The sequence below is a fragment of the Myxocyprinus asiaticus genome, chromosome 41, assembly GCF_019703515.2.
Source record: "Myxocyprinus asiaticus isolate MX2 ecotype Aquarium Trade chromosome 41, UBuf_Myxa_2, whole genome shotgun sequence".
NCBI classification, from domain to species: domain Eukaryota; kingdom Metazoa; phylum Chordata; class Actinopteri; order Cypriniformes; family Catostomidae; genus Myxocyprinus; species Myxocyprinus asiaticus.
This window is the reverse complement of record NC_059384.1, coordinates 13917673-13941993: the sequence shown is the minus strand read 5'-3', so window position 1 is coordinate 13941993 and position 24321 is coordinate 13917673. Positions and strand designations below refer to the sequence as shown.

The 24321-nt window shown below is 38.0% G+C and overlaps 2 protein-coding genes across 5 annotated transcripts; one reads left to right on the top strand and one right to left on the bottom strand.

Moving 5' to 3' along the window:
• The first annotated feature begins 3433 nt into the window (after nt 1-3433).
• LOC127432128 (lipase member H-like) lies at nt 3434-14146 on the top strand. Of its 3 annotated transcripts, none has more exons than XM_051682952.1 (10): nt 3434-3579; nt 10708-11084; nt 11283-11391; nt 11485-11586; nt 12219-12308; nt 12591-12758; nt 12865-12954; nt 13043-13151; nt 13258-13431; nt 13598-14146. In XM_051682952.1, the coding sequence occupies exons 1-10, from the start codon at nt 3528-3530 to the stop codon at nt 13671-13673; spliced, it is 1347 nt and encodes a 448-aa protein (XP_051538912.1). In that variant the 5' UTR covers nt 3434-3527; the 3' UTR covers nt 13674-14146. The 3 variants fall into 3 exon arrangements, with proteins under 3 accessions (XP_051538912.1, XP_051538914.1, XP_051538913.1); XM_051682954.1 differs by having other exon boundaries at nt 3451-3554; XM_051682953.1 differs by lacking the exon at nt 3434-3579 and adding an exon at nt 6505-6651.
• Nucleotides 14147-14256: 110 nt separating this feature from the next.
• On the bottom strand, nt 14257-23238 carry LOC127432123 (BCLAF1 and THRAP3 family member 3-like). Of its 2 annotated transcripts, XM_051682939.1 has the most exons (11): nt 23009-23238; nt 22040-22083; nt 21387-21926; nt 20224-20931; nt 16924-17093; nt 16700-16820; nt 16267-16324; nt 15936-16066; nt 15614-15710; nt 15415-15520; nt 14257-15204 (listed from the first exon to the last, which is right to left on the bottom strand). In XM_051682939.1, the coding sequence occupies exons 1-10, from the start codon at nt 23015-23017 to the stop codon at nt 15422-15424; spliced, it is 1977 nt and encodes a 658-aa protein (XP_051538899.1). In that variant the 5' UTR covers nt 23018-23238; the 3' UTR covers nt 14257-15204; nt 15415-15421. The 2 variants fall into 2 exon arrangements, 1 of the variants encoding a protein (XP_051538899.1); XR_007895699.1 differs by lacking the exons at nt 14257-15204; nt 15415-15520 and having other exon boundaries at nt 15936-16121.
• Between the last annotated feature and the right edge of the window lie 1083 nt (nt 23239-24321).

Sequence of the window (24321 nt, the reverse complement as noted above, 5' to 3'; positions counted from 1 at the left end):
CGGGGCCTGGGTAGCTCAGCAAGTAAAGACGCTGACTACCACACCTGGAGTTGCAAGTTCAAATCCAGGGCATGCTGAGTGACTCCAGTCAGGCTTCCTTAGCAACCAACTGGCCCGGTTGTTAGGGTGGGAAGAGTCACGTTGAGCTAACCTCCTCGTGGTCACTATAATGTGGTTCTTGCTCTCAGTGGGGTGCGTGGCGAGTTAAGCGTGGATGCCACGTAGAATAGCGTGAGTCTCCACACACGCTAGGTCTCCGCGGTAACATGCTCAAAAAGCCACATGATAAGATGCACGGACTGACTGTCTCAGACGCGGAGGCAACTGAGAATCGTCCTCCACCACCTGGATTGAGGCAAGTCAATATGCCACCACGAGGACTTAGAGAGCATTGGGAATAGGGCATGCCAAATTGAGGAGAAATATTACAGTATAAATTCAATGCTACATGACAATATGACTGTAACACTGTCATGGCAAAATAATTACTTTAAATCTGTTGCTCTGATACTGACAAAATTGGTTTAATGAGTCATGATCAGTGAGCCCTATAATTGGGTGAACAGTTTAGTAGAGTTACTGTAATCTGCTATCTAATCTGATTCAACCTCACATAGACGTGTAGAGCTTCTGTTCTGACCCTGAACCCTTAAGACACACTCTCACAATGCTCTCATTTCTGCAGTCTACAAGCCACAAAATAATTCTTAGCCCATTTAATTCTCAATTCAAGAAGCTGAGGAGGAGGATTAGATATGATATTTGAAATCCACAGATAAAAATGTCTGTAAAACAATTTTCACAAATATATAAACAAAAACTTGATTCTCTGAATAACTAAAGAAAGAGTTTAATGCAAACAGACAGCTGAAAGTATAAAGTCATTCCTTAATTACGTCATGGTAAGTGATCTGCATTTGACCTGTTGGAGGACAGAGACGAACCATGATGCATTGCTTTATACAAAGAAAACTAGTTCCTAAATCTTTATATCACTGTTACATTTTAAATGTTTTGGACTTAAATGTTACGGGTTGAAGATCAGTTCAAAAATGTAGAATAATGGCATTAGCTATCATCATACCACATTAGTTTACTTACATGTGATTTTCGCCATAACAGAGTTGAACTTAAAAAGTCCAAGTGTAAATGCAATAACTACTAATAAAGACTGGAGAGAAAAAACTTTGCTTGAACTACACCAAAGTCTTTCGAGCAAGTCAGTCCACTGGCGGCCATTTTTGGAACACTCTTGGGAAGCTATTTCCGTTCATGAAAGTGTAGCTCTTGTCTACTTGAATGGGGAAAGACCGAAATCTCCAAAACAGTTGGTCAGCGTTATGATCAAAGAACAAATTTCAAATCAGCAGTAAAATCTGACAACACTGGAATCATAAATTGTGCTTTTTATATATACATATATACTGTATATACCTCAGATCATGCTAAAAAGAAAAGAAAAAAAAGAATTGATTGACAGGTGATGTTTGTATCTAAAAGGTCATTGGCTCTTTAAGGCGGGATTTCCTTTCTACATCCGTTGACCATTGGGCGTTCCAATATGTCCCATTCATTTTAATGGAAGTGGCCCCTCTCTGCTAGTCTCTGGTTTAACAAAATGGTTAGGGACCGTTCACGTCGAACATGTTCCACGTCATTTTTCAACTGTTTCCCTATGTAAAATTGCACACTTGTCCATCTCTGCTAAATAGTCTCTCACAGTAATTTTTGTTGCTGCTACTACACCCGCACTTCTGTATAACCTCTCCAAACACACACACACACACACACACACACACACAAACAGAACCTGCAACTAATGCTGCCTTCACCAGTTATCGGAATTATCGTAAATACGAGTTTCCCACTCGGAAGTTGCACGTGAATGACCCCTCAAGTCATAATTACGACTGGGAAACTCTGAGATTATGTGCCTTTCAAGTGTATGGAGTTAGATATGTGCCAAAATTATATTTTGATGGTGCAAAATTATATTTTGAGCGCACAAAAATGTTCTGTGCGTGCAAGTTGACATTTTGAGCGCAAAAAAAGAATTTTGTATGCGCAAGATATCATTTTGAATGCACAAAAAAGTTCTGCGCACGCAAGATGATATTTTTGAGTGCACAAAACGTTATTTGCATGCGCTTGAACTCAGTTTTGTAAAGCAATGTATCTTCTTGCAAAGATTAATAATTTTTTTGCATGTGCAAGATCTCAATCGCTCTCTCTCCTTGTATGCGCTCTGCGTGCGCTCAGAACTTCGGACTGCTTGCTTGCTTTTACACCCCGACAAGTCCCGCCTCCTACATCAGGATTGGCTATTAGGAGCTTGTATTTGACCAAAAATCCATTATCGTCAGCAAGCTGAGTAATATTTTTTATTGTGTCAAAATAAAAGTTCTTCAAGAAATATATATGAATGAATGTTGTTTTTTTCCAGCAACAAAGCACTTGAATGCGACATACTCATAATTACCACTTCAGAAGTGGGAAGTAGGATAAGTCAGATAGCACATATGAAGGCAGCATTAAAACATGGTGTAAAGTTAGTTGGTGAGACTACAAGCTATGTGGTAGTGGTAATTTCATGCATGACATAATTTTAGAGGAAACAAGATTATAAAACACTCACCAGGGTAGCGTGGAAGGGTAGTTTGAGATGGACTGTGCAAGTATCCTGGCTTATTGCTTCCCTGAAACTACTACATCATAAAAATGGGCACTCTCACACACCCAGTCTCTAACTATACAGTGTTGCTCTTCTACAGTATACGTTTGCAATGTGAAAATTACATACATGTATTGCTGGCAGGGTATGTTTTGGTTAGTCACAGCTTGTGCTATGCTATGAATATCCCTGCTGATGTGGCCCTCTCACTGGAGTTTGGTAAGAGAACCACACCTCATCTATAAGTGACCTTGTGCCCCTTGATGTGGAACGGATAGATTGAAAGGCAGCATGCTGTGAATATTGACTGCAGAGAGCATGAAACCATTGAAATTCAAGAGACATTTGGAAACCAAACATGGGCTTATGCGGTTCATGGTAATATGAATAAATTTCATTTTTTTATTTAAAGGACAATTTTGTACAATAAACAATTCTGGTGCTGTGTTGAGTGGCCACTTGATAAAGGCCATCCTGTATAAAATCAAGGTCCTGAAACAAAACCAGCTGACAGCCACTGAATACTAGAGTTTAAGAGTTCAAATACTTTTTCTTTGTGTCTTGATTCAGTTTCTTTAATAAAGTCTTGTTAGTCAAATCATCCTTTTTGTGATTTTCTATAGTCTTCTGGAAAAGTCCTAAGCTGCCCAGCTGAATTACATATAGTCACACTAAGCACAGAGCAAGTATGCTGTGATCTCGTCCAATCTCTTTCACCACGCCCATCACCCCTCCTCCATGGCAATCCCTTGTTCTTTCTCTCTTCTTTACTACATGAACTCCACTGTTATTTCTTAGTGTTCTTAAAATCCCTCACATCTTTCCCTGTCTACCTCTCTGTCACTTCCTGGCAAGGATGTCACTGAGGCATTTCCTGAATTTGGTGAGCATCTTTATGCTTTGTAAAGGTAAGAGACAGAACAGGCCTTAATTCAATAGATTACACAGATTTAAATTGGTTAGCTGTCTGATTCGTTGACTCTCCCTGTCTGTTGAAGGTGACTTAATTTTTTTTTAAATGACTTGAGTTCAGAAGTATTTAGATATGCATTTTCTTGTGTGATGAGCTTTAACAATACTGTGTTTGGGGTTAGGTGAGAGACCCCAAGACCATTTTAATAGCTCAAAAATATACTTGACATTAAAGTATCAGGTTGAATCTTCCTAATCTTATGAGAACTGATTATAAACAAAATTTCAACATGATAATGTGCTTCAAGTGTCCTCCATTAATGTTACATTATGTTTGAGGTCCCAGAGACCCCAGACATAATACTTAAATGGGTAGAATTTTCACAGGCTTAGATTCTCTGACTGATGTACACATTGTAGAGATACACTCCTGCCAGTTGTTTGGTTTCTTTTACAGTATTGTGTTTCTCTACAATGTGTTTTGCTGGGGTCAAATTGACCCCAAACAGAAACAACATTAATATGTAAAATAGAGACATGAAGCTTTAATAATATCTGCTTACTGAGATTTGATTAGGTCAGAGGAACTTATCAAAAGGAAAAATAAGAGGTTTGTTTTGTCTTGGGGACTCCGGGACCCCAAACATACAGTAAAAACAGTAAAGTCAATCTCAACATGAGGGTTATTATGTAGCCTATATTTACCAATGTTATTTATGTGACCTGTGTAATCAGTAACTCCTACAGATGGCAGACATAACACAGCAGGCTGATAGAGGGCATGGGTCAGCTCAGGGCCAGGCAATGTATGTAGGGGGAGGGGGATTGAGGTCAAAAACAATACACCTGCTTCCATCTCAGGAGATTGACACCTATAATCATCTCAGATCTTTCTATTGGGGAAGATGACATGGTAGGAACATGTGGAATGAGAGGTGGGATGATCTGCTTTTTTTATAGAAGCCTGATCCAATTGTGCTTTGTACGTGCACACTAATTACAGAGCACAGATCACCTCCAAGGCTGGGGAATCTCCATGGAAAACCCTGAGAGATAGTGTGTAATATTCTTCAAAACAATGTCAGGTGAAAAAATCTGATATGATCTAAGGATCTGCAGGATCACCAGAAGGCTGTTATGTAGGGTGATGGAGAGATATGGAAGGATGAATCTTTTATATTTAGTGGGGATAAAGGAGACTATGATGAATGGAAACTGGGTCGCTATACACAGGCTTAGTTCACAGTGGATAAATCAGTGTGTTCAGATTTCAGGATTTTGCGTGAGAGTTTAAAATAGTTATACATTTTTATGTTTGATGGTTTAATGGTAGACATTTCACTTAGAAAAACATAGATAGCCAGACAGTCACATAGTCACATAAACCATCAGATAGATAGACAGACAGACAGATAGATAGATCGATAGAGAGAGAGAGAGAGAGAGAGAGAGCAACTTAAAGCAGAGGTTTTTTGTGGGTTTGTTTACATTTTAATTTTTGACAGTTGGAGTCAAAATTAGCAAGCCTTCCGTTGGCTCTTTTGAACATTCGCTTACAAAAATAACCAGTCATTATTTTCACATGCAAATAAGCTTTGTGGCAAACTCTTCATCATCATCAAACGATTTGCTGCAGGTTCACCACTAATGGGGAAGAGCTGCAAACTTTTGGCAAACATTTGCGGGGAATCGCAAGCTCATTTGCATGTAAAAATAATGAGTGGGAGATTTGCGGCAAGTTTGTAGGATTTCGTCCATATAAGTTTATGGGATTTTCCCCAGTTTTAATCATCCGCTGTACGAAAACTGTAAGTCTGATCAGTTAGAAAAGACTATTCCAGAACAGTCTAATGTTCTGTGCCAAGTTTTGTGGATGTAGCTTGAAAACTCTAGGAGTTACAGTCAGAAATCTTGGTCTTTGTTTAGGTATTTGTAAAACAATAAAGTTTGTAGAATAACAGCATGTTGGCTTTGTCAAGATGATCATGGTGATCATCAGGATGGTCTTGTCAGGGTTTATTTTGTGATAATGACATGGCTACTTTTTTGCACAACTACTTACCAAAGAAATAAATAAGTAGACATTAAATATTGATTCTAGTTGAGTCACGTGACGCCATGCGAGGTTCGGACGTGTGAACGGCAAGCTCTGCACACTTTGCTAGTTTTAACACTATTAATGACATAAACTGATGAGATTCGATACACTCTGTTCCATAACTGTTCTAGGAGGACAATATTTCAAAGAATTCAAAATCCTTGGGCTCTAGAGACATTAAAAGACACTTAAGTGCTCAAGCTGATATCCCTGGGAAAGCCTCGAGCCAGGGAGCCAATCTGGTCAGACAAATGAGGGAAATTCAGTGAGAAATGTTGAACATGTAGGCAATACTGATGAAGGTCGTTGCTGACTTGGAGGATCTTGCTGTAATATGTTGATCGATCACTGCCATGGAGGCAAAGTTCTCTGAGGTGGTTACAACAGTGGGGGATGTCGAGAAACGGATCGATTATCTGGAGTCATTGGAGAGGGAATTAGCTGCTAATCCGCTGGCGACCGAGGTGGATTTGGAGTGTGTCTGGGAGAAGTTGGAGGACTTGGAGAACCGTAGCCTGCGGAATAATGTCGGAGTTCCTGAAGCCGAAGAGGGTCAGGATATGGTGAAATTCCTGGAAGGGCTCTTTCCAAACCTAATGCTTGACATTAAAGGTCACAAACTGGAAATCGAGTGAGCTCACAGGCTTCCGGCTCTGTGATCCACTGAGGGAGACAGGCCCCGATCAATTCTGGCCAAATTTCTGAGATCATCCGATAAAGATCTGGTGTTACGCGAGTCGAGGAATAAAGGAAGGCTTTTTTGGAAGAACCACAGCATTTTCTTGTTTCCAGACTTGGCGAATTTGACAAGAGAGAAACGTGATCGATTCAAGGAATGCAAGAAAATCTTACATCAACAGAAGGTTGCTTTTACACTGATGTTCCCGGACAAATTGAGAATAGATGCTAAGGATGGCTGTTAAAAACTCACATGTCCCCAGCAAGCGATGTCCTTCATAAAGTAAATGGAGTAAGTTATTTTGTGGTACTCACATTGTAGCTGAATTGACTGACTCAATGAACATTCACTTGACTGTTCGAGGAAACTGAGTGCCTTTTTTGTTTCTTTTTGTGCTGGTTCTGCCTAGTGGCTGGAGTTTGTTTTGTAGAGTAACACTCCTTCAGGACTGTTTTGTGGATGAATCTGCACGTTCTTTGTGCTTATGCCTCCTATTGGCTGGAGTTTGTTTTGTGGAGTATTTCTTGCAAGACATTGGAGTGATTAAGTCATTTGTTGCACTCATGTAGCAGCCAAATGGGCCAGCTCACTGAACATTCGTTTGACTGTCTGAGGAAACTAAGCGCCTTTTTTTTTTCTTTTTTTTGTGCTGGTTCCGCCTAGTGGCTGGAGTTTGTTTTGTGGAATAACACACCTTCGGAACAGTTATGTGGATGAATTTACATGTTCTTTGTGTTTATTCCACCTATTGGCTGGAGTTTGTTTTATAGATTATCTTTTGTTGTGTAACTCTGTCTCACAAAATTTGTATAGAGACATTGGACTTGAGCAATCCGATGGTAAAGTTATCGCGGGGGTTCTTGTAGGCGTACATGGACTGTTTGAGTTTAAAGGGATGGACAGCACGGGGTTAATGTGCACATTTTTTTTGTACTGTTTGTTTGGTTCTGGAGGAAGTTCAGGGTTTGACTGTTGCACTAATGTTGGAATGTGGTCTTTATAATTTTGTTTTTGACACACAATCTATTTTTCCTAATATGTCAAAATGTCAAGTGTTATTATGAGCGGATTGTCTCTCTCCATGTGGAATGTGAATGGGCTGGGGCACCCCATAAAAAGAAGAAAGGTTATTTCTTTTCTTAAACATAAGAAATATGATATAGTGTTTCTTCAAGAGACACATCTTTCCCAGCAGGAAGCTGAAAATGTTGGGAAGACATGGGGTGGACATATTTTGTTTAGTGCTGGCTCAAGTAAGAGTAGGGGAGTCATTACATTGATAAATAAACATCTACAATTCAAATGTCTCAAACAGATTATAGATAAATTAGGAAGAGTCATTATTGTTTTAGCAGAAATTCAGGGGCAAAGGTTGATTTTGGCTAATATTTACACACCTAACTCAGGGCATTTTTTATAGATCTTGAAGTGATGTTGCAAGCCACTGGCACCCATCATGATATAATATTGGGAGGAGACTTTAATCTATTGATGGACTCAGTCCTTGATCATAGTGAAGCAAAAGTGTGTAAGCCCCCCAGAGCAACATGGACGCTTCACAGGATGTGTAAAAATCTTGGTCTTATAGATATTTGGAGACATTTGAACGCATCGGGCGGGGACTATACATTCTTTTCATCAGTCCATAAGATTTATTCTAGAATAGATTTATATATATATATATATATATATATATATATATATATATATATATATATCTCTAAGTCCCTCATTTCATCTGTTGTTGATTGCTCAATTGGAAACATTTTAATCTCAGCTCACGCCCTGGTGTGTTTAGAGGTGTTGCCACATATGGAGAATAAGAAATCATATAGTTGGGGCTTTAATGTATCCCTTTTGCTAAATCCTGATTTCCAACAAATGTTAAAGGCTGAAATCAATGTTTATATGGAGACCAATTGGTCCTCAGTATCCTCTGTAGGCATGGCTCGGGAGGCACTTAAAGAGGTTCTTAGGGGCCAAATAATACAGTATGCCTCATTCACCAAAAAATCCGAAGCACGAGAACTCGTGGAGTTGGAAGGGAATATTAAAAGTGCAGAGGCAGAGCTGAAGCGCCGAATGTCGTCTGATGGCCTCAGAGAATTGACCCGATTGAAATACAGATATAATACTATTTTGTCACGGAAGGTGGAGTTTTGGCTATTCAGGGCAAGACAGTCATACTTTGAGTCAGGGGACAAAGCAGGGAAGCTTTTGGATAGATATATAAAGCAGAGAGTGTCTTTTTCTACCATTCCCTCAGTGAAATCTGCTGGTGGTGAAATTTTTACCTCGACCATTGATTTTTATAATGCTTTTAAATAATTCGATTCATCAATATCATGTGGCCAGTGGCGAATGATCAGACTCCGGTCGCTGCCATCTCACTTGACGCCAAAAAGGCATTTGATATGGTAGAATGGGATTATTTTTTGGAAATGTATGGGTTTGGGAGTACATTTATTGGTTAGTGGCGGTACAAACAAATGTATTAATTTCAGATTATTTTGGAACCATTAGCAGCCGTGATAAAAAAGGAGGATGATTTTCCATTGGTGATGGCAGGAGGTGTGGCGCATAAGCTTTTGCTTAACGCAGATGATATTTTATTATTCATCTCCAACCCTTCTAGATCTTTGCCTTGCCTCCACAGAATTATCAATTCCTTTTCTAAGTTCTCAGGATACAGAGTCAATTGGTCTAAATCCGAAGCTTTGGCTCTGACAGTGTATTGCCCAGTAACGGCTTTTCAGCCAGGCACCTTCCAGTGGCCCAGACAAGGCATTAAGTATTTGGGCATTTTATTCCCAGCAAATTTGTCTGATTTAGTTAGAGTTAATTTTGACTCCTTAATAAAAAGGTTTTCGAGCAATGTGGGCAGGTGGGCTTCATTACATTTATCTATGACTGGGAAGGTTAATGTTATTAAAATAAATTGTATTCCAAAATTTAACTATGATAATTCTGTGTTATGATCGGCAGACAGATTGTTTTAAGGGGATGGAAGTCAGCTGGAGTACCCTCGTTTCGGGAGTGGTGCGCAGAGATGGGGAGGGTGACGGCTTTCAAGCAGGTGTCATGGGAAATGGGGCAGCTATTTGGCATTTTTGGGGGGGCTCTCTGGGAGAAACAGTGGAGAAAGTAGCATAGTTTTAAATGTGTGTGATTATATATATACAGTTGTGCTCAAAAGTTTGCATACCCTGGCAGAAATTGTGAAATTTTGGCATTGATTTTGAAAATATGACTGATCATGCAAAAAAACTGTCTTTTATTTAAGGATAGTGATCATATGAAGCCATTTATTATCACATAGTTGTTTGGCTCCTTTTTAAATCATAATGATAACAGAAATCACCCAAATGGCCCTGATCAAAAGTTTACATACCCTTGAATGTTTGGCCTTGTTACAGACACACAAGATGACACACACAGGTTTAAATGGCAATTAAAGGTTAATTTCCCACACCTGTGGCTTTTTAAATTGCAATTAGTGTCTGTGTATAAATAGTCAATGAGCTTGTTAGCTCTCACATGGATGCACTGAGCAGGCTAGATACTGAGCCATGGGGAGCAGAAAAGAACTGTCAAAAGACCTGTGTAACAAGGTAATGGAACTTTATAAAGATGGAAAAGGATATAAAAAGATATCCAAAGCCTTGAAAATGCCAGTCAGTACTGTTCAATCACTTAAGAATGGAAAATTTGGGGATCTCTTGATACCAAGCCAAGGTCAGGTAGACCAAGAAAGATTTCAGCCACAACTGCCAGAAGAATTGTTCAGGATACAAAGAAAAACCCACAGGTAACCTCAGGAGAAATACAGGCTGCTCTGGAAAAAGACAGTGTGGTTGTTTTCATATATATATATATATATATATATATATATATATATATATATATATATATATATATATATATATATATATATATATATATATATATATATTTTTTTTTTTTTTAATTATTATTATTATTTTTTTGTGTTTGTGTGTGTATACTTATATGTGACCACAGGAATGTTTGTTGAAGGTCAGGGTGGGGGTGGGGTTGGGGATTGGGGAGGGGTAAGATAAAGACTGCAGAGTGATACTAGAAACATGAAACTAGCCAAGCTACATACAATGACTGCATGCAGAATGCTGCAATTGACCAATCAGAATGAAGTATTCCATAGAGCTGTGCAAAAAATATGATGATTCTTCTGTCTTAGCTATTGTTCCACACACACAAAACTATCTAAAAAGAAAAGGTATAACATGCAATAATTCATGTTTTTAATAATTAACAGCATAATCTCTCTCATACACACCAGACAAGTAAATCAGTGTCTTCTGTCTGTAGGTCAGGACAGTGAGTGCGACAACTTCACTGATCTGGATTTCCACGAGTCATTCATGGGGACCAATCTGTATGTGCGTCTACTCCTCTACACCCGCACCAACCTAGAGTGCGGTCAAGAGTTTCCCCACCATAACTTCACTCAAGAGCCCCTGTTTGATGTGACCAGACCCACTACTTTTGTCATACATGGGTACCGACCCACAGGTGCACCACCCATCTGGATCAACCACATTGTGCACCTGCTAGCAGCACAGAAGGACATGAACATCCTTGTAGTGGACTGGAACAGAGGGGCAGCCAACCTCAACTACTTCACAGCCGTGGCCAATACACGTCGTACAGCTGCAAACATTACTGGCTTCATAGAGAGCATGGAGGTGAGTGTTATTTGATTATATTGTGCCCACAGGGTCATGTTTGCTTGACAAATCAATCCATCCATCCATGCATCCATCCATCCATCTATCTATCTATCTATCTTCAAGGCTTTTTAGACAATTTTCTAGTTGTGAGTTGTTTGCTCCATTATATCTGCCAAATGAATGGGTGTGGTCAAAACTCAATTCTTCTTTTAGAAGGAGGGAGCATCTCTTGACTCCATCCACCTGATTGGGGTCAGCCTAGGCGCACATGTGGCTGGGTTTATTGGGGCGATGCTGGGTGGAAGGGTAGGCAGAATTACAGGTGAGACTAAACCTGTTCTAATATCTTCAATTAGTTAAACAGTTTTGCTCAGTAATCCTTACCTAATAAATGTTTTCACTTAAATTACTGTAGGTCTGGACCCAGCAGGGCCAATGTTTGCTGGTGTTCCCCCTGAGGAACGCCTTGATCCAACTGATGCCCAGTTTGTTGATGTTCTGCACACAGATATGAACTGTAAGAATAATACAGCATGTGATCAAGCTACTGATAAATTAAAATATTAAGATCTACATGTAGTTGTGTAAGGCTACATTTGAAATGGAATACTAACATACTTCTAAGTATATATTGTATACTGCCTATTATTTAAAAAATAGTATGTCAAACAGTATGCAACAATAAACATTTCAAACTGTAGTTTGCTATTTTGTTGCCACATGACCTCACTACATGCCATGTTTAATTCAGTGAGTCTTCTTCAGTTATCAGGGCTATTTGTCATTTTTAATCAGATTTTGTGGCAACATTTGGCTGTCTGATTGAATAATGAGCCAAAAAAGATGTTAAAAATCATGGACAATCATGGTCAATGGTCATTTATCACATTGGAAATGAAAGACCAATCTCATTGCTTTGAGGAATACAGTATTCTTCGCAGTAGGATATGTTGTATACTGCACATTTTGTAAAATTGTAAAATTGTAAAAAGTAATATGTACATTTTCATGCATACAGCAAATGTGCATACTCACATATTGTGCACAGTGCAAATATGGCAAAAATAGTACCCAAAGTGTGCTATTTTAAATCTAAACACAGCCTAATACTCTCACGGTTAACTCTCTGTACTCTGTTTCATGTGGAAGCCTTTGGCCTTAGAGGAACCCATGGCCATATTGATTTGTATGCCAATGGAGGATTAGATCAGCCTGGCTGTCCCAAGACCATCTTCTCAGGTCAGTCTTTATAAGATCTGGAAGACATCAGGATCTAGAAACCTGTAAATGAGATCCAAATTAGGAATGAGGCTCACATAGAATGCTATTGAAATAAACCCAAAACAGAAAGCTCTAAAGATAATGAAATGACTCTACCAAAGTATGTTTCCATATATATACACCTGGCTTTGCAATTAAGATTCTGCTTTTTGTAATTCACACAGTGGGACTGATTTTATAACAAGGATGTTAATTAACCACAAGGCTAAGATCTCATCTCATTTGTGCTCTTCTCCACAGGGAAGTCTTACTTTGTGTGTGATCACCAGAGGTCTGTTTTCCTGTACCTTTGTGCTCTGAACCACACCTGTAACATTACAGCATATCCCTGTTCCTCATACACTGACTTCCTCAGTGGCCAGTGTTTGCAGTGTGAGACCTTCAAGCCTGCTTCCTGTCCTGTTCTAGGTGCAAGCTTTCCCAATAATTAGCCAACAAAACAAATATGATTAGTATGACTGATTGATTATTGAAAAAGAAGATTAATATTAACAGCTATGTTCTTAATCTTAAGGTTATGACATGAGCCAGTGGAGGGATACACTCTTGAGGTTGGGGCAAACAAGAGCCTTTTTCTCAACTACAGCAGAGCTCCCCTACAGCAGTGAGTTATCAAAATTATATCTGCTTATTACAGAAGAGTTTTCTTAAAGGGAGATTGTGCAATATTTCTGATTTCTCATTTTTAACAGAGACAAGCTACAGAGTGGACCTAGTTACCTGGAACCAGTTTCTACGCTGGGGGGTGGTCATCCTCCGACTGCACAATGGAAAAAATGTAATAGAAACCAGGCTAGATCAGTGAGTATGAGTTTCTAAACATTTTACCCTATGTTCTTGTTGTTTCTTAGAAATAATATTTCTTACAAATGTCCATAAACAAATTCCTCTTCTTGTCCGTTTTCAGTAAGCTGTTGCGGTTTGAACAGTATACATCCACTCGACTACTTGCCCAGTTTGATGAAGATCTATATCCAATTCAGAAAATCTCTTTACGGATCGTAACTGGAAATGTCATCGGGCCACGTTACAAGATAAGGCTGCTTCGCATTAGGATATCACCATTGGAAAAGCCGAACAGGTGAATAACAACACAAGATACTTTTCTCCATTACTGTCCATCTTGTCTTCCTTAATTTGTGCATTACAATTGAGACTTGTGAAAAACAAGTGCTATATGCTCAATTTCTCTGTTTGCACAATGTTGACAGTTACCTAATTGCATCATATGTTCTTGTCCCTAACAGGCCACTAATGTGTCGATATGATATTATTCTGGAGGAGAATGCGGAGGTGTCCTTCAAACTTTTGCCCTGTACTTGATCTCATCTGTGAGAAATCACCACAAACGCCTCTCTAAAAAAAAAAAGAGCCATTTTAAGTAGAACTAACAAGTTCCAGGTCATTTTCAAGCTGGTGACTATCTGTGTTAATATAGGACAAACACACCTAGAAAGATGTGGGTATAAGTAAAAATGATCTTCATGTGAGGATAACTGCAAGTTCTCTGCATTTATAGTTGAAACGCAATCCGATACACTTTTAACACACTTGAGATAAATTAGTGCCTTTTGTGTGAGATGTTATTGCTGTTATTTTTCAGCAGTTGTGTAGTAGTATATGATCTGTTATTTCAGATACTGTGTTTAGGGGCAATTTTGCATTGTCAGATTATATTTTCCTGACAAATGTAATTAATACAATTTTTTACTTTTTTGAACACAGTGAATATTGTAATCTTTTTGAATTAATTTTTAACTGTACAGTCAGTGTATGGTTCGTCATTATCAATATAAACCAGATATTCTACTATAAAGATGTTTAACATGAGCAGCTTCTGCATTCTCTTTTTTTGTAAAAAAAAAAAAAGTGGACTTAAAAGTATGTTCAGTTACACCATCAGAAGCATTTTTGAACAAATAGATTTTATTTACAAAAGAAATTCTAATTTCTTTACAATGTGGAATTCACAGGATATGAATTTATCTTGTGTAATATGTAGGTACAACAACAAAAGGTGTGCATTTTAGTATAAAAACAATATTTTTCTAAATATCAGGTAAGAGCCGGACAAGGCAAGCACTGAAAATATTTCAGCCAATTCGTTCTTCAACTGTGACAGTTGAATCTATATGATTATCAAAAATCATAAACTGTTTCTAAACTGTAGCTCAATTGACAAACAAGTGTAAAATCAAAATCAATGTTCCAGGTTGACTGCAGGTTAAAGGACTAGTATTTATGCTACAGTAAACTTTTTGCCCACGTGCCATTACGTCTCATGCACAGTTGAGCATTCTAGTATATTCTTGATAGCGAGCCTATATAGATGCGTTCAAAGCATGCGCTCTATGACTGCTTTGCAATACTCTTTAGTATGGTCAACTTCATGTGCGTGCACAGACACGGACACAGTGCGTGGACGGTGCAGATGATGCAATTTACGTCAGATATGTAGCGGCATGTGGAAAACCAAAGTAAAGTTGAGCCTTTAGGCTTAGGTCTTCAGGAGTAAGAGTTAATCATTAATCTCTATGACCTCCCCTATAACATTTCCTATTTTGTTCTTTTCGATCCTAAAAGCATAGGGTTAGGTAAACGGTAACATAGTAAACATTAAACAATGTTTACTATATTGACAACTTGTCTTAAATCAAACAAAAGTTAGTGGGGGAATCAAAAATGGATGAAAAAGATATTACGAAAAGCACCAGTAGTGTTGTCTCGGTGAAGGTGCACAAAAAGTCAATGAATGATGATTTCAGTAACCACCAACAAAACAGTAATGGCAAAACAACACTGCTGTAAGTGACCTCAGATTTGAAATGTCATCTTTCTCTTCATGAAGTACCACCTGCAAAAGAAAATATTGGTTAGCAATATAAAGTAAAAAAAAAAAAAAAACCACTGAATCACTTGTCTAAATACAGAGAAAACTTTTTAAAATATATAACAATGTGTGTAACAATATGTATCATTTCCTATAAAAAGGTCTGTAAAAGTAACTTCAAGTCACTCAGTGCTTCAATGAAGACATCAACGAAGACAAAAATATTCTTCTGACCACCGTTTTAAGTCCTCCTTCCATGTGGTCTACTGTTGCGATTAGAATTCTCCCTCGGATTCAAGTTCTGTCTGTTGGGTGCTGTCATTCTTTGACGAGGATCATTCTGATGAACCAGACAAGAGAGTAATGATATGAACATCCAACATTTCTTAAAAATAGACGTGTTCCATATCAACAAGAAACAGACTAAACTCACCCAATGCCTTGGTCGTTTAGATGCCTGTTCAGACCAGCCAAAATTCCCTTCCGACTCCTCGGGATCCTCACTCATGTAGGGAGGCTCACTCTCTTGACTACAGAAATTAATAATTCAAATGATATCATAACATCATGCATTGAGAGATGAAGATATCTTACAATTTTGCATTCATTAAGATGGTAATTACTGAAAACACAACTGATATTATGATACCGATTCATGCAAACAATTCATATGATGTTTAAAGTTTATTTGTGAGACAATAACATACAAAGCTGGTCTTAAGATAATGCTAATGGAAACATGTTTCAGTCCATACCTCTCAGGTGCCATTTGAGTAAAGTTGCCCCCAGCAATGGTGATCTTCACACCTTCCAGTCGCTGCTGTCTTCTTCGCTCCAGATCATACCTGAGGTCACCAGGGTCAGGGACAAGCTGTTGTCTTTGCATCTAGCAGAAGAATCCAAATTTGAATCCAAATTTGAGCCAACATTAATAAAATGTTCTATTTGATAGAAAAATGGCACAAAAAAAAAAAAAATCAGAAACAGTAAAAAGAGTTTAACCAAAAAGATTTTGAACTGTTGGTAAAACATTATTTTATTTGCTATGCAGGAGTGACAATATGAGACTGACAAAGATTAACTTACCGGCTCTGGCCCTATCTTGCAAAAGATCTCAGTCCCTGATGAAGACATTCCAAGTGGTCTACAAAAAGAAATTAAAAAAATGAAACCACTCCCAAAAATACAATGATTAATATAACTAGAATACATATTCTGAAGCATACATTTTCTTTTGCATGCTTGCCCATGCAAAAATGGCCACCACAATGCCATGGTGTTCTGATGTTATAAATGTCCACTCCCAAGTCTTTATAATATTGTGTTCACTAGACATGGCTTGGGTCCAACAAATGTGAGTTTATGGTATTTTTTCACTTGTTATTTCATCTACTTGGAGAAATCTTAAGTCTGATCACATAAAACAATAATAGCACACCTCTCCAGAACAAACAGTATAATTTGAGGTTTGTACAAATCATTGATGTTTTCCAACAAGGCAGAGGCTGTAGAGATTTACCTATTCAGGACTGGTCCCACACTTCCCGTCTCTTCTTCCTTAAACTCATCCTGAATTGAGTAATACTGTTCATTTGAAAACCGATCATTAAGTGTGATCCCTTCACCCTTAAAGTAATTTTCTGCAAAACAAACAAACAAACATTTAAACAAAAATACATTTGTAAAATATAACTCCATTGAGGACAAGGAATATGCTACAAGACAAATCCATTGGTTACTAACCTTTGACTTGATGCACAAGAGTGATGATCTCTTGGGCAAATGTCCCAGAATGTACAGCCGGTTCCCTATGGGTTCCAGAATGCTCTAGCAAAGGCAGGAAGTCAAGGCGCTGTCGACCCACACTGACCAAGTCCAGTGATAACTGCCTATCTGAAGAATATCCTAAATGACTGAATTACAGGCAATATATCAAGAATTATTTCAGTTGTGAAATCCTCCATTAAAAAGTTAAATTAATGAGAAGACAGAAGAAATTCCTGGAGTTGTGTATAAAGTGTTTTTGAATGAATAGGTATATAGCCTTAACACATGTTTAGACCTAAGGTCAATAAAAACATATTAATCACAAACACCAAATTCAAACAAAATTATAATTCTCTTGCTATTTAACTGCAATGTTTATTTTAATGCAAATCAATTGACTTTTTACCAGTCATACAGCTCCTTCTATCGAAGAAATCACCAGCAGCACGCTTATATGAATGCAAGATATCTCCTCAAGGGAAATTAAAGGTGCTACACTTATGTGGAAATTTACGTTGATTTACTGTGGCACATTAAGGAGTACAAATATGGAACACAAGATACTTAAAGTTCAGCAGTATCCTTCTATTTATCTGAAGACTGCACTTTTGATGCATTCCATTTTTTTATTTAAAAATAGCTACGCAGTCATAATTGCAATTTAAGTGTTGTGTCAAACAAAAAAATTAGGTGGGCTAAACCTTCGCTGCTATTACACATAAAATGCCGATATAAAAAAATGGTAATTAAGAAATATGTCAGGTCTAAGTTCATGCCTCTCCTCTCATTGTCACTGTGTTTCCCTCCATCAATGAAGATCCTTTATTAAGCTCCTTTTTTGTTCCTCTTTGTCAACATGGTGATCACATCAACACATCTCAAACAGTACATTCCAACCGAGGCAAGCTCTGAGGCAATCAACTCAATGAAGAGAGCAGATTTTTCAATGGCTTTAAACTTTAGGAAATTCCTGAAGTCTTGAGAATCTCCAGGGTTTAAAGATCATCATAGAGCGCTCGTCTTCTCATATGATGATAATGACTATGATATAATGATACATTACTCTTCACGTTCAGCTGAGATCCTGGACTTTTCCTTGGCATATAGCAAATCTGTGGTGTGCTGTTATTACAACCACTCCCTCCACTAGTTATTATTCAGGAATTTGCATTTACAACTTGGCATCCACTTCCTCCTTAATTGTGCCTGTCCCACACATCCTTAAAATATACCAAGTTTTTGCCATGTTTCCCAAGTGTGCATCTGTTAATATGAAGAGTCTTTCAGGTGACTGCTGCATTCTTTCAGTGTAACTATACACAATACAGCCAGACAGAATGTTCAGAGTTTGTTAAGATGCCTTGACCGATTCCTAGAATCGAAACGCTGGACCAAAATAAAGTGGCTCGAAAAAATCCCCATTGGTTTATTTTCTTTCATTTGAGCAAAGAATTTTAATCATGCTCCTCTGCTTTCTGTCTTTGTTGTGAAAGAAAGGCTGTGCGGTCAAGACATTAGAAACATTACCTAGTGTGTCTTCTTCAGCCAAAGTATCTTTGCTGTATCCACAAGTTCCAGTATTAACTCAGTTGAAGATTGTTGGGTGATTGCTGGACGAGTCCATCAATGCAAATGTAAGTTACAAATTTATCAACAAAAACATACATATGTGAATAGTCCCTTTGAGCCAGGGTGTTTTTCTGTGGATCACATCTCTTCACGCCATGCTCAAGATGCATATTCAAGTCCAAAATTTCAATTTGTTCTTGCTTTTCTGCTTCCTCTTCTTTCTTTAAAACAAGTCCATACTCTTTGGCCACAGGAGAAACCATGTGTAGCGAATGACAGCCATTATGAAGACTGTAAACATGGCAAACACATGTGCAGACCTTTTCGACTTCAAATTTCAATTGAGCCATCAAAGTAGTTTCAATGACGCTAAATGTTTTCTTCAAACCAGTTGTTGATAATTTATATTGTTGATGACTTACCTTTTGTCAATACAGTCCTAATATAAATAAATAGAGCTTAGAGCCTGTGGGGTACTGGTATTTTGGCAGAGACATCATCTTGAAGAACCGAAAATTAACTTTCAGCAAGTACGGAGACTGAACTTTCTTTGGGTTAATTGGCGAAGCCATCCTTAAGTCTTCTTCAGAAGCAACCGGAGATCATTGTACCATATAAAATATTTCATACTTTTTATCATCAATAGATATGACGCAATTATCAGCAGGAAGAGGTGGTTTTCCTTCAAATCCGGTCTTACTTCAAGTATGGTGATTCAGTCCATTGACTTGCATTCAAAATGAAGTGTGAAACTGAAAGGCATGTCAATACACATCCTCTCCAGAAGACACATTTCCACAGATATGTCTGACTGCAAAACATAGAAGATCCAATCCCAAAAGCTTTGTACTTTAGGTCAAGAAATAATACACAGTACCTTGCACCAACATCTTCATCAACTTTACTTAAGTCACCTGGGATTTTTACAGTTTGTAGGTGCTCCAAATACCTTTGCAAAACCTTGGGTAAGATCACCTGTATTGTAGACTTCAAAGCAGTCCTTCTGTCAGTCCTCTTTGAAGATCTATTAGCCTTGGATCATGACATCAGGGCCTTCAAGCTGTCCAGGTTCTTGATATTTTTGAGCCAGGCTGGTGGCTTCCATGTCCAAAACATTTTACATGGGCTGAAATTAAGGTTTGTCACCAGTGCAATAGGACTCACAGAGGAAGATTAATACATGTGAAAACTCTGGTCAATCCTTATTCCATCCGATTACTTGATGCTTTTAGTAACATGGTTCAATTCTTGATATATGACTCCACAAGGGACAAGACTGTGGATATCTTGAAGTATCCATACAACACTGTAAATCCTTCTTTTAAAGATCTTCAGAGGGCAGTACAGAATATCCTGGGAGCCTTGACTAAATATAGGAGAGAACCATTCAAGTGGATGTGTGAATGTAAAATCTTCCCATCCTTGCAGCAAGCTTCTTCTGGTATGATTTTTAATTCATGCAATATAAATCCATGCAATATACCCATTGTTTATACATAACACTGTGTATTAAATTAGGGTACAACTCTTTGACCATTACTCTTCAGGAGGTTTTCTGCATTCTTTGCCACACATTCCAGAGAATCTTCCTGATGTTCACAATTCATAGACTGTTGTTCATCATGTCTTCAAGACGTAAAGACAGCGGACAGGAAAAGAGGCATGAACTTTCAACCAGAACCAAGTGGTACAACAATGATACTATACCTGCTTTGTCCAACGGAGCGACTCATGTCCACCTTGATCTTGAGGGTCTCCTGTTCACTGAAATCAATTAGAGGCACAGGACCAGTGTTAGTGTTTAGATTCCTTTGATAGTGAGGTCTTTGATGAACCTCCTGTTGTCCCATCATCAACATTCCATGATTCCCTTGAGGAGATCTCTCCTCCTCCCATTCATGGACAGAGTCTCTTTCTCTGTTATTCCTATCTGTTCTCAATTCGATTTCATTCATATCGTTCAACTCCAATTCCCTTTGTCCTTCTGGGTATCTTGAATGAGTATCCATTCTAGGTCGATCCCTATGTCTTGATCGTTCTCTTACTTGACTTTCTTTCCCATAAGAAGAGTATTGCTTCCTTAAATTCTCTCGGATGTCACAGTTTGGTGGTCCGCTGTGCCTACCTTGTAAGGGATGTGTATGATGACTTTGGTCTCTTCTATCTTGATGAGGTTCCCGGTTTCTAGGGGTCTCACTTCTCCTAGGTGGATCTCGGCTCCTTGCACGGCTTCTTGTTCTTGGGGGATCTCTGCTCCTCGAGTCTTGTTTTGAAAATCCGTGATCATGCTCCACAATGAAAGGTGCACGATGAGGGCTAAAGCCCCTGTGATGTTCGCTGTACTCATCCTGCAGACCGAAATCTGTAAATCCTTTAGAAGACGGATGATGCTCAATATAATCTGACTTTGATGACCTGTATTAAAAAAGCAAGTAACATTTGTCCAACATTAGAGTGAAACTACATTAAAACGTAGTTACGAGCAAGAAACGTTTGTACCAGATTAAAATGAAACTACAGTAAAATCAAACTACGAGCAAAGTTTACGAGAACACTACAAATTAACCGGATGTTTTATGCATGTATAGAAATATGAGGAGTTTGATAAGGCGACAACGACTGTTAACTGAAACAAATTCATTTCAAATAACAAATGACAGAGTAATGAAGACTAAATCTGTTAAGTTACTGCCTGTATAGTGGTTAAATGTAAAATACAAGGCATCAAATTTAATGAACGTAGTTTTAAAAAATCTGTATCCATCGCAGAAAGTGATGGAGAAAGTGGCAGAATCCTTCAAATCTTCTCGTCTTGGTTGCTTTCCCTCAACGTCAGATGTATGAAGAGGAAAAGTGATTTGCTCTTGTACCTCTCTGAAAAGGAGCCTCTTTCATGATATTTATCACCATGTTCTTCTTTATGAAATCCATATTCCATCCTGTCATGTCTTCTTCCTTCTGAATGTCTTGGATAAGGCCTATCTCTTGATTCTCTGTGATTCTGTATGCTATGCTCCTGCCTGCCCATATTTGCATCAGGGCCTTCATTCCTGTTCCAGCCTGGCGATGGCATCCTGTAACGCTCTTCCACATCAAAACGTGCATGATCAGGAGAAGGTAACCTCTCCCTAGGCAGCCTTCTTGGAGAATGGGGCGGTCTTTCATCATCACCCTGCACCTGGTATCTGGACATATGTGAAGCTTCTTTTTTTTGAGCATGCTCTAACGCATCAATAAATTTGGCCCAGTGGTCAACATGTTGCTCTCCTTGATAGGGATCTTTGTTCAAGTGAGTATTACTTTCTACTTTGCTGCCATATTCTGTGTTTCTCCATGCATCGGACTGTACTGATGAATGTATCTGGCCATCATAGAAGCTTTCTGCTCTCCTCCCATGAAGGGTTGGAATTCTGTTGATATTGGAGAGGTTCGACATGCTGTTAATAACAATACCAGCAATGAACAACGAAATAATGATTTAAAGTTTAACTCCAACTCAAAATGTCTGGTTTAAATTAAATACCTTGAATATACAGGAGATCTCGTTTGTGGACGTGACATTGTCTCCTTGAAAAACAAGACACTGTTAGATGAGACCCGATTTATGCAAATGTAGACCGCAGGCTTCCCACACATTATAACCGATTTATTTATCCGGTCATTTGTGATTACAGTATAATGAGATTGCACTATGCTTTAGCCTATGCTGAACATAGCTGGAAAAAAAAGTATATTAACTTCAGAAATTTCTGTGACTTTTAAATTTTTTAATTAAATATCATGACTTTCCAGGGGATAGAATGGAGATCTGCATAAAGAATAGACTTTCTGGGGCATAAAATCACAATTTTATCATTATCACAATTCCATAAAATGTCAAGGTTTCCATGACCATGGGAACCCTGAGTCCCCTTTATGAAAATGTCCCATAGTTCTTGCACATTAACCACACCATTAACTGTCTCTACTATGAATGAAATCCGTATTTCTCATGAAAAATAATAGCCTAAACACATTTAGAAATGATAACTACGTCTGCAATAGTAACAATCCGATAACTTGGTATGAAAATAGAACATTTCCGAAAAAAATAAAAAATAAATAAATACACCATAGTTTCCACAGTTACTAGTGTTGCTATAGTAACTATGGTAAATGTTTGAAGCGGCGGAACTGGTGGAAATCCAACACCAATGATATTAAATTGCGGCACTTAAATACGAAGATATGTCTCCAAAACTACTGCAAAAGAAAGACTCATTCAAAAACATAATACAAAAAAATACATGAATAATAAATAATTAAGCTTCTTTAACAGTTCTCAGCTAGGCCTGCGCCAAATAAACATGCCAACGTCACATCAATGATGATTTAAGAGCAAGGCGTAATGACAGTTAATTAAAACAACAAATGAACACACGTTTAAAACAGAATTTATACGGTAAAAGTTATGACAAATAACCTAATAATGATTGGTGTTAGCTGCACATACCCGCGCCATGGATTCCACACACTGCGAGACGATGCGTCCACCAAAATACCAGTTTTCTCGCGAAAGAAAAGGACGAACTGTCACCAGATGACTTATTTAACAGATTAAGTGGATGTCAGAATTAATGCGATGAATAAAATACTAGTGGATCGCAGATTTATTATGTTCCTCACACGACCAATTTGACCCAGCACTCCGTCTTCACAAGGTTGATCCGGAAGAGAATCAAACTGTGCGTTTTCTTCATCAGTACATTCTGCGCCTGCGCTATCAGCGACTGCGCGCGTCACTGACCCCTACAGATCCTCTGTTGATTCACAGACTGTTTTAGTGAAACATATATTGTATCTGATCCGTTCATACGGACTTTTCACATTTATACGTTTTAAAGAGCATATATAAACCAGACAATTGCAATAATGTTGCTTATATAGGGTAGACCGGATACAGTTGAAACACTGAATATTTCCCTGTTAATGCAAGTGTGAGCTTTCATTTTCAGTGTGCATATTCACATTAGCATCCTCTCTCTGTGTGGAAAATTTGAAAAACATAGTCCACATTGATGAGACATTTTTAGAGAACATCAGTTTTGAGGGGGAAATTTAAATTTTCTTACTACACTTTCATTGTGAATAAATTATTATTTTTGAATGACCATAAAAGGAAACTTTGCTTGTTGTAATTATTGATTTGTCCACCTTCAACTAATGTATTTTGGGACATCCTAGGATGTAAGATCACAGAGAAAATCAGGCAAACATGCAAGATGATCAGCAGGGGACAGCACTGTTAAAACTGTACCCACTACATACGAAACATGGTTGCTTTTATTCAGTCAGAAAGCTTAGATAAGCAAAAAAAAAAAAAAAATTAATTAGATAGATAGATAGAATTGTGCCATGTAAATGATTTTGAAGTAGATTTAGTCCAAAAATATTATTTTAAATTAGTATTTTGGTTTGTTTGCATGTGTGTGCATGTCACAGGATGCCTTGTATCAGGGTGATGTGTTAGAAATTATACATATGCAAGGATTAAAGACATTTTAAAACAATCATGGAGTATAAAATGTGTCAATAAATTTCAAGTTTGGCATAGTGCCTTATTTAGCACATTACAACTGTCCTGAGGTAGTATTAGAACTGTACCTGGTATGGTAACAAAAGCGCTCCTTGTATTCAAACATTAATTGTAGAAAATAGAAACAATGTATGCAGGGTTTCGTCATTTATTTTGTTAGCAGACGGATAAAGGTGAAGACAAAAAAAAAAAAGAAAAAAAAAAGAAAAAAAAGGCATGTTTATTCTGCT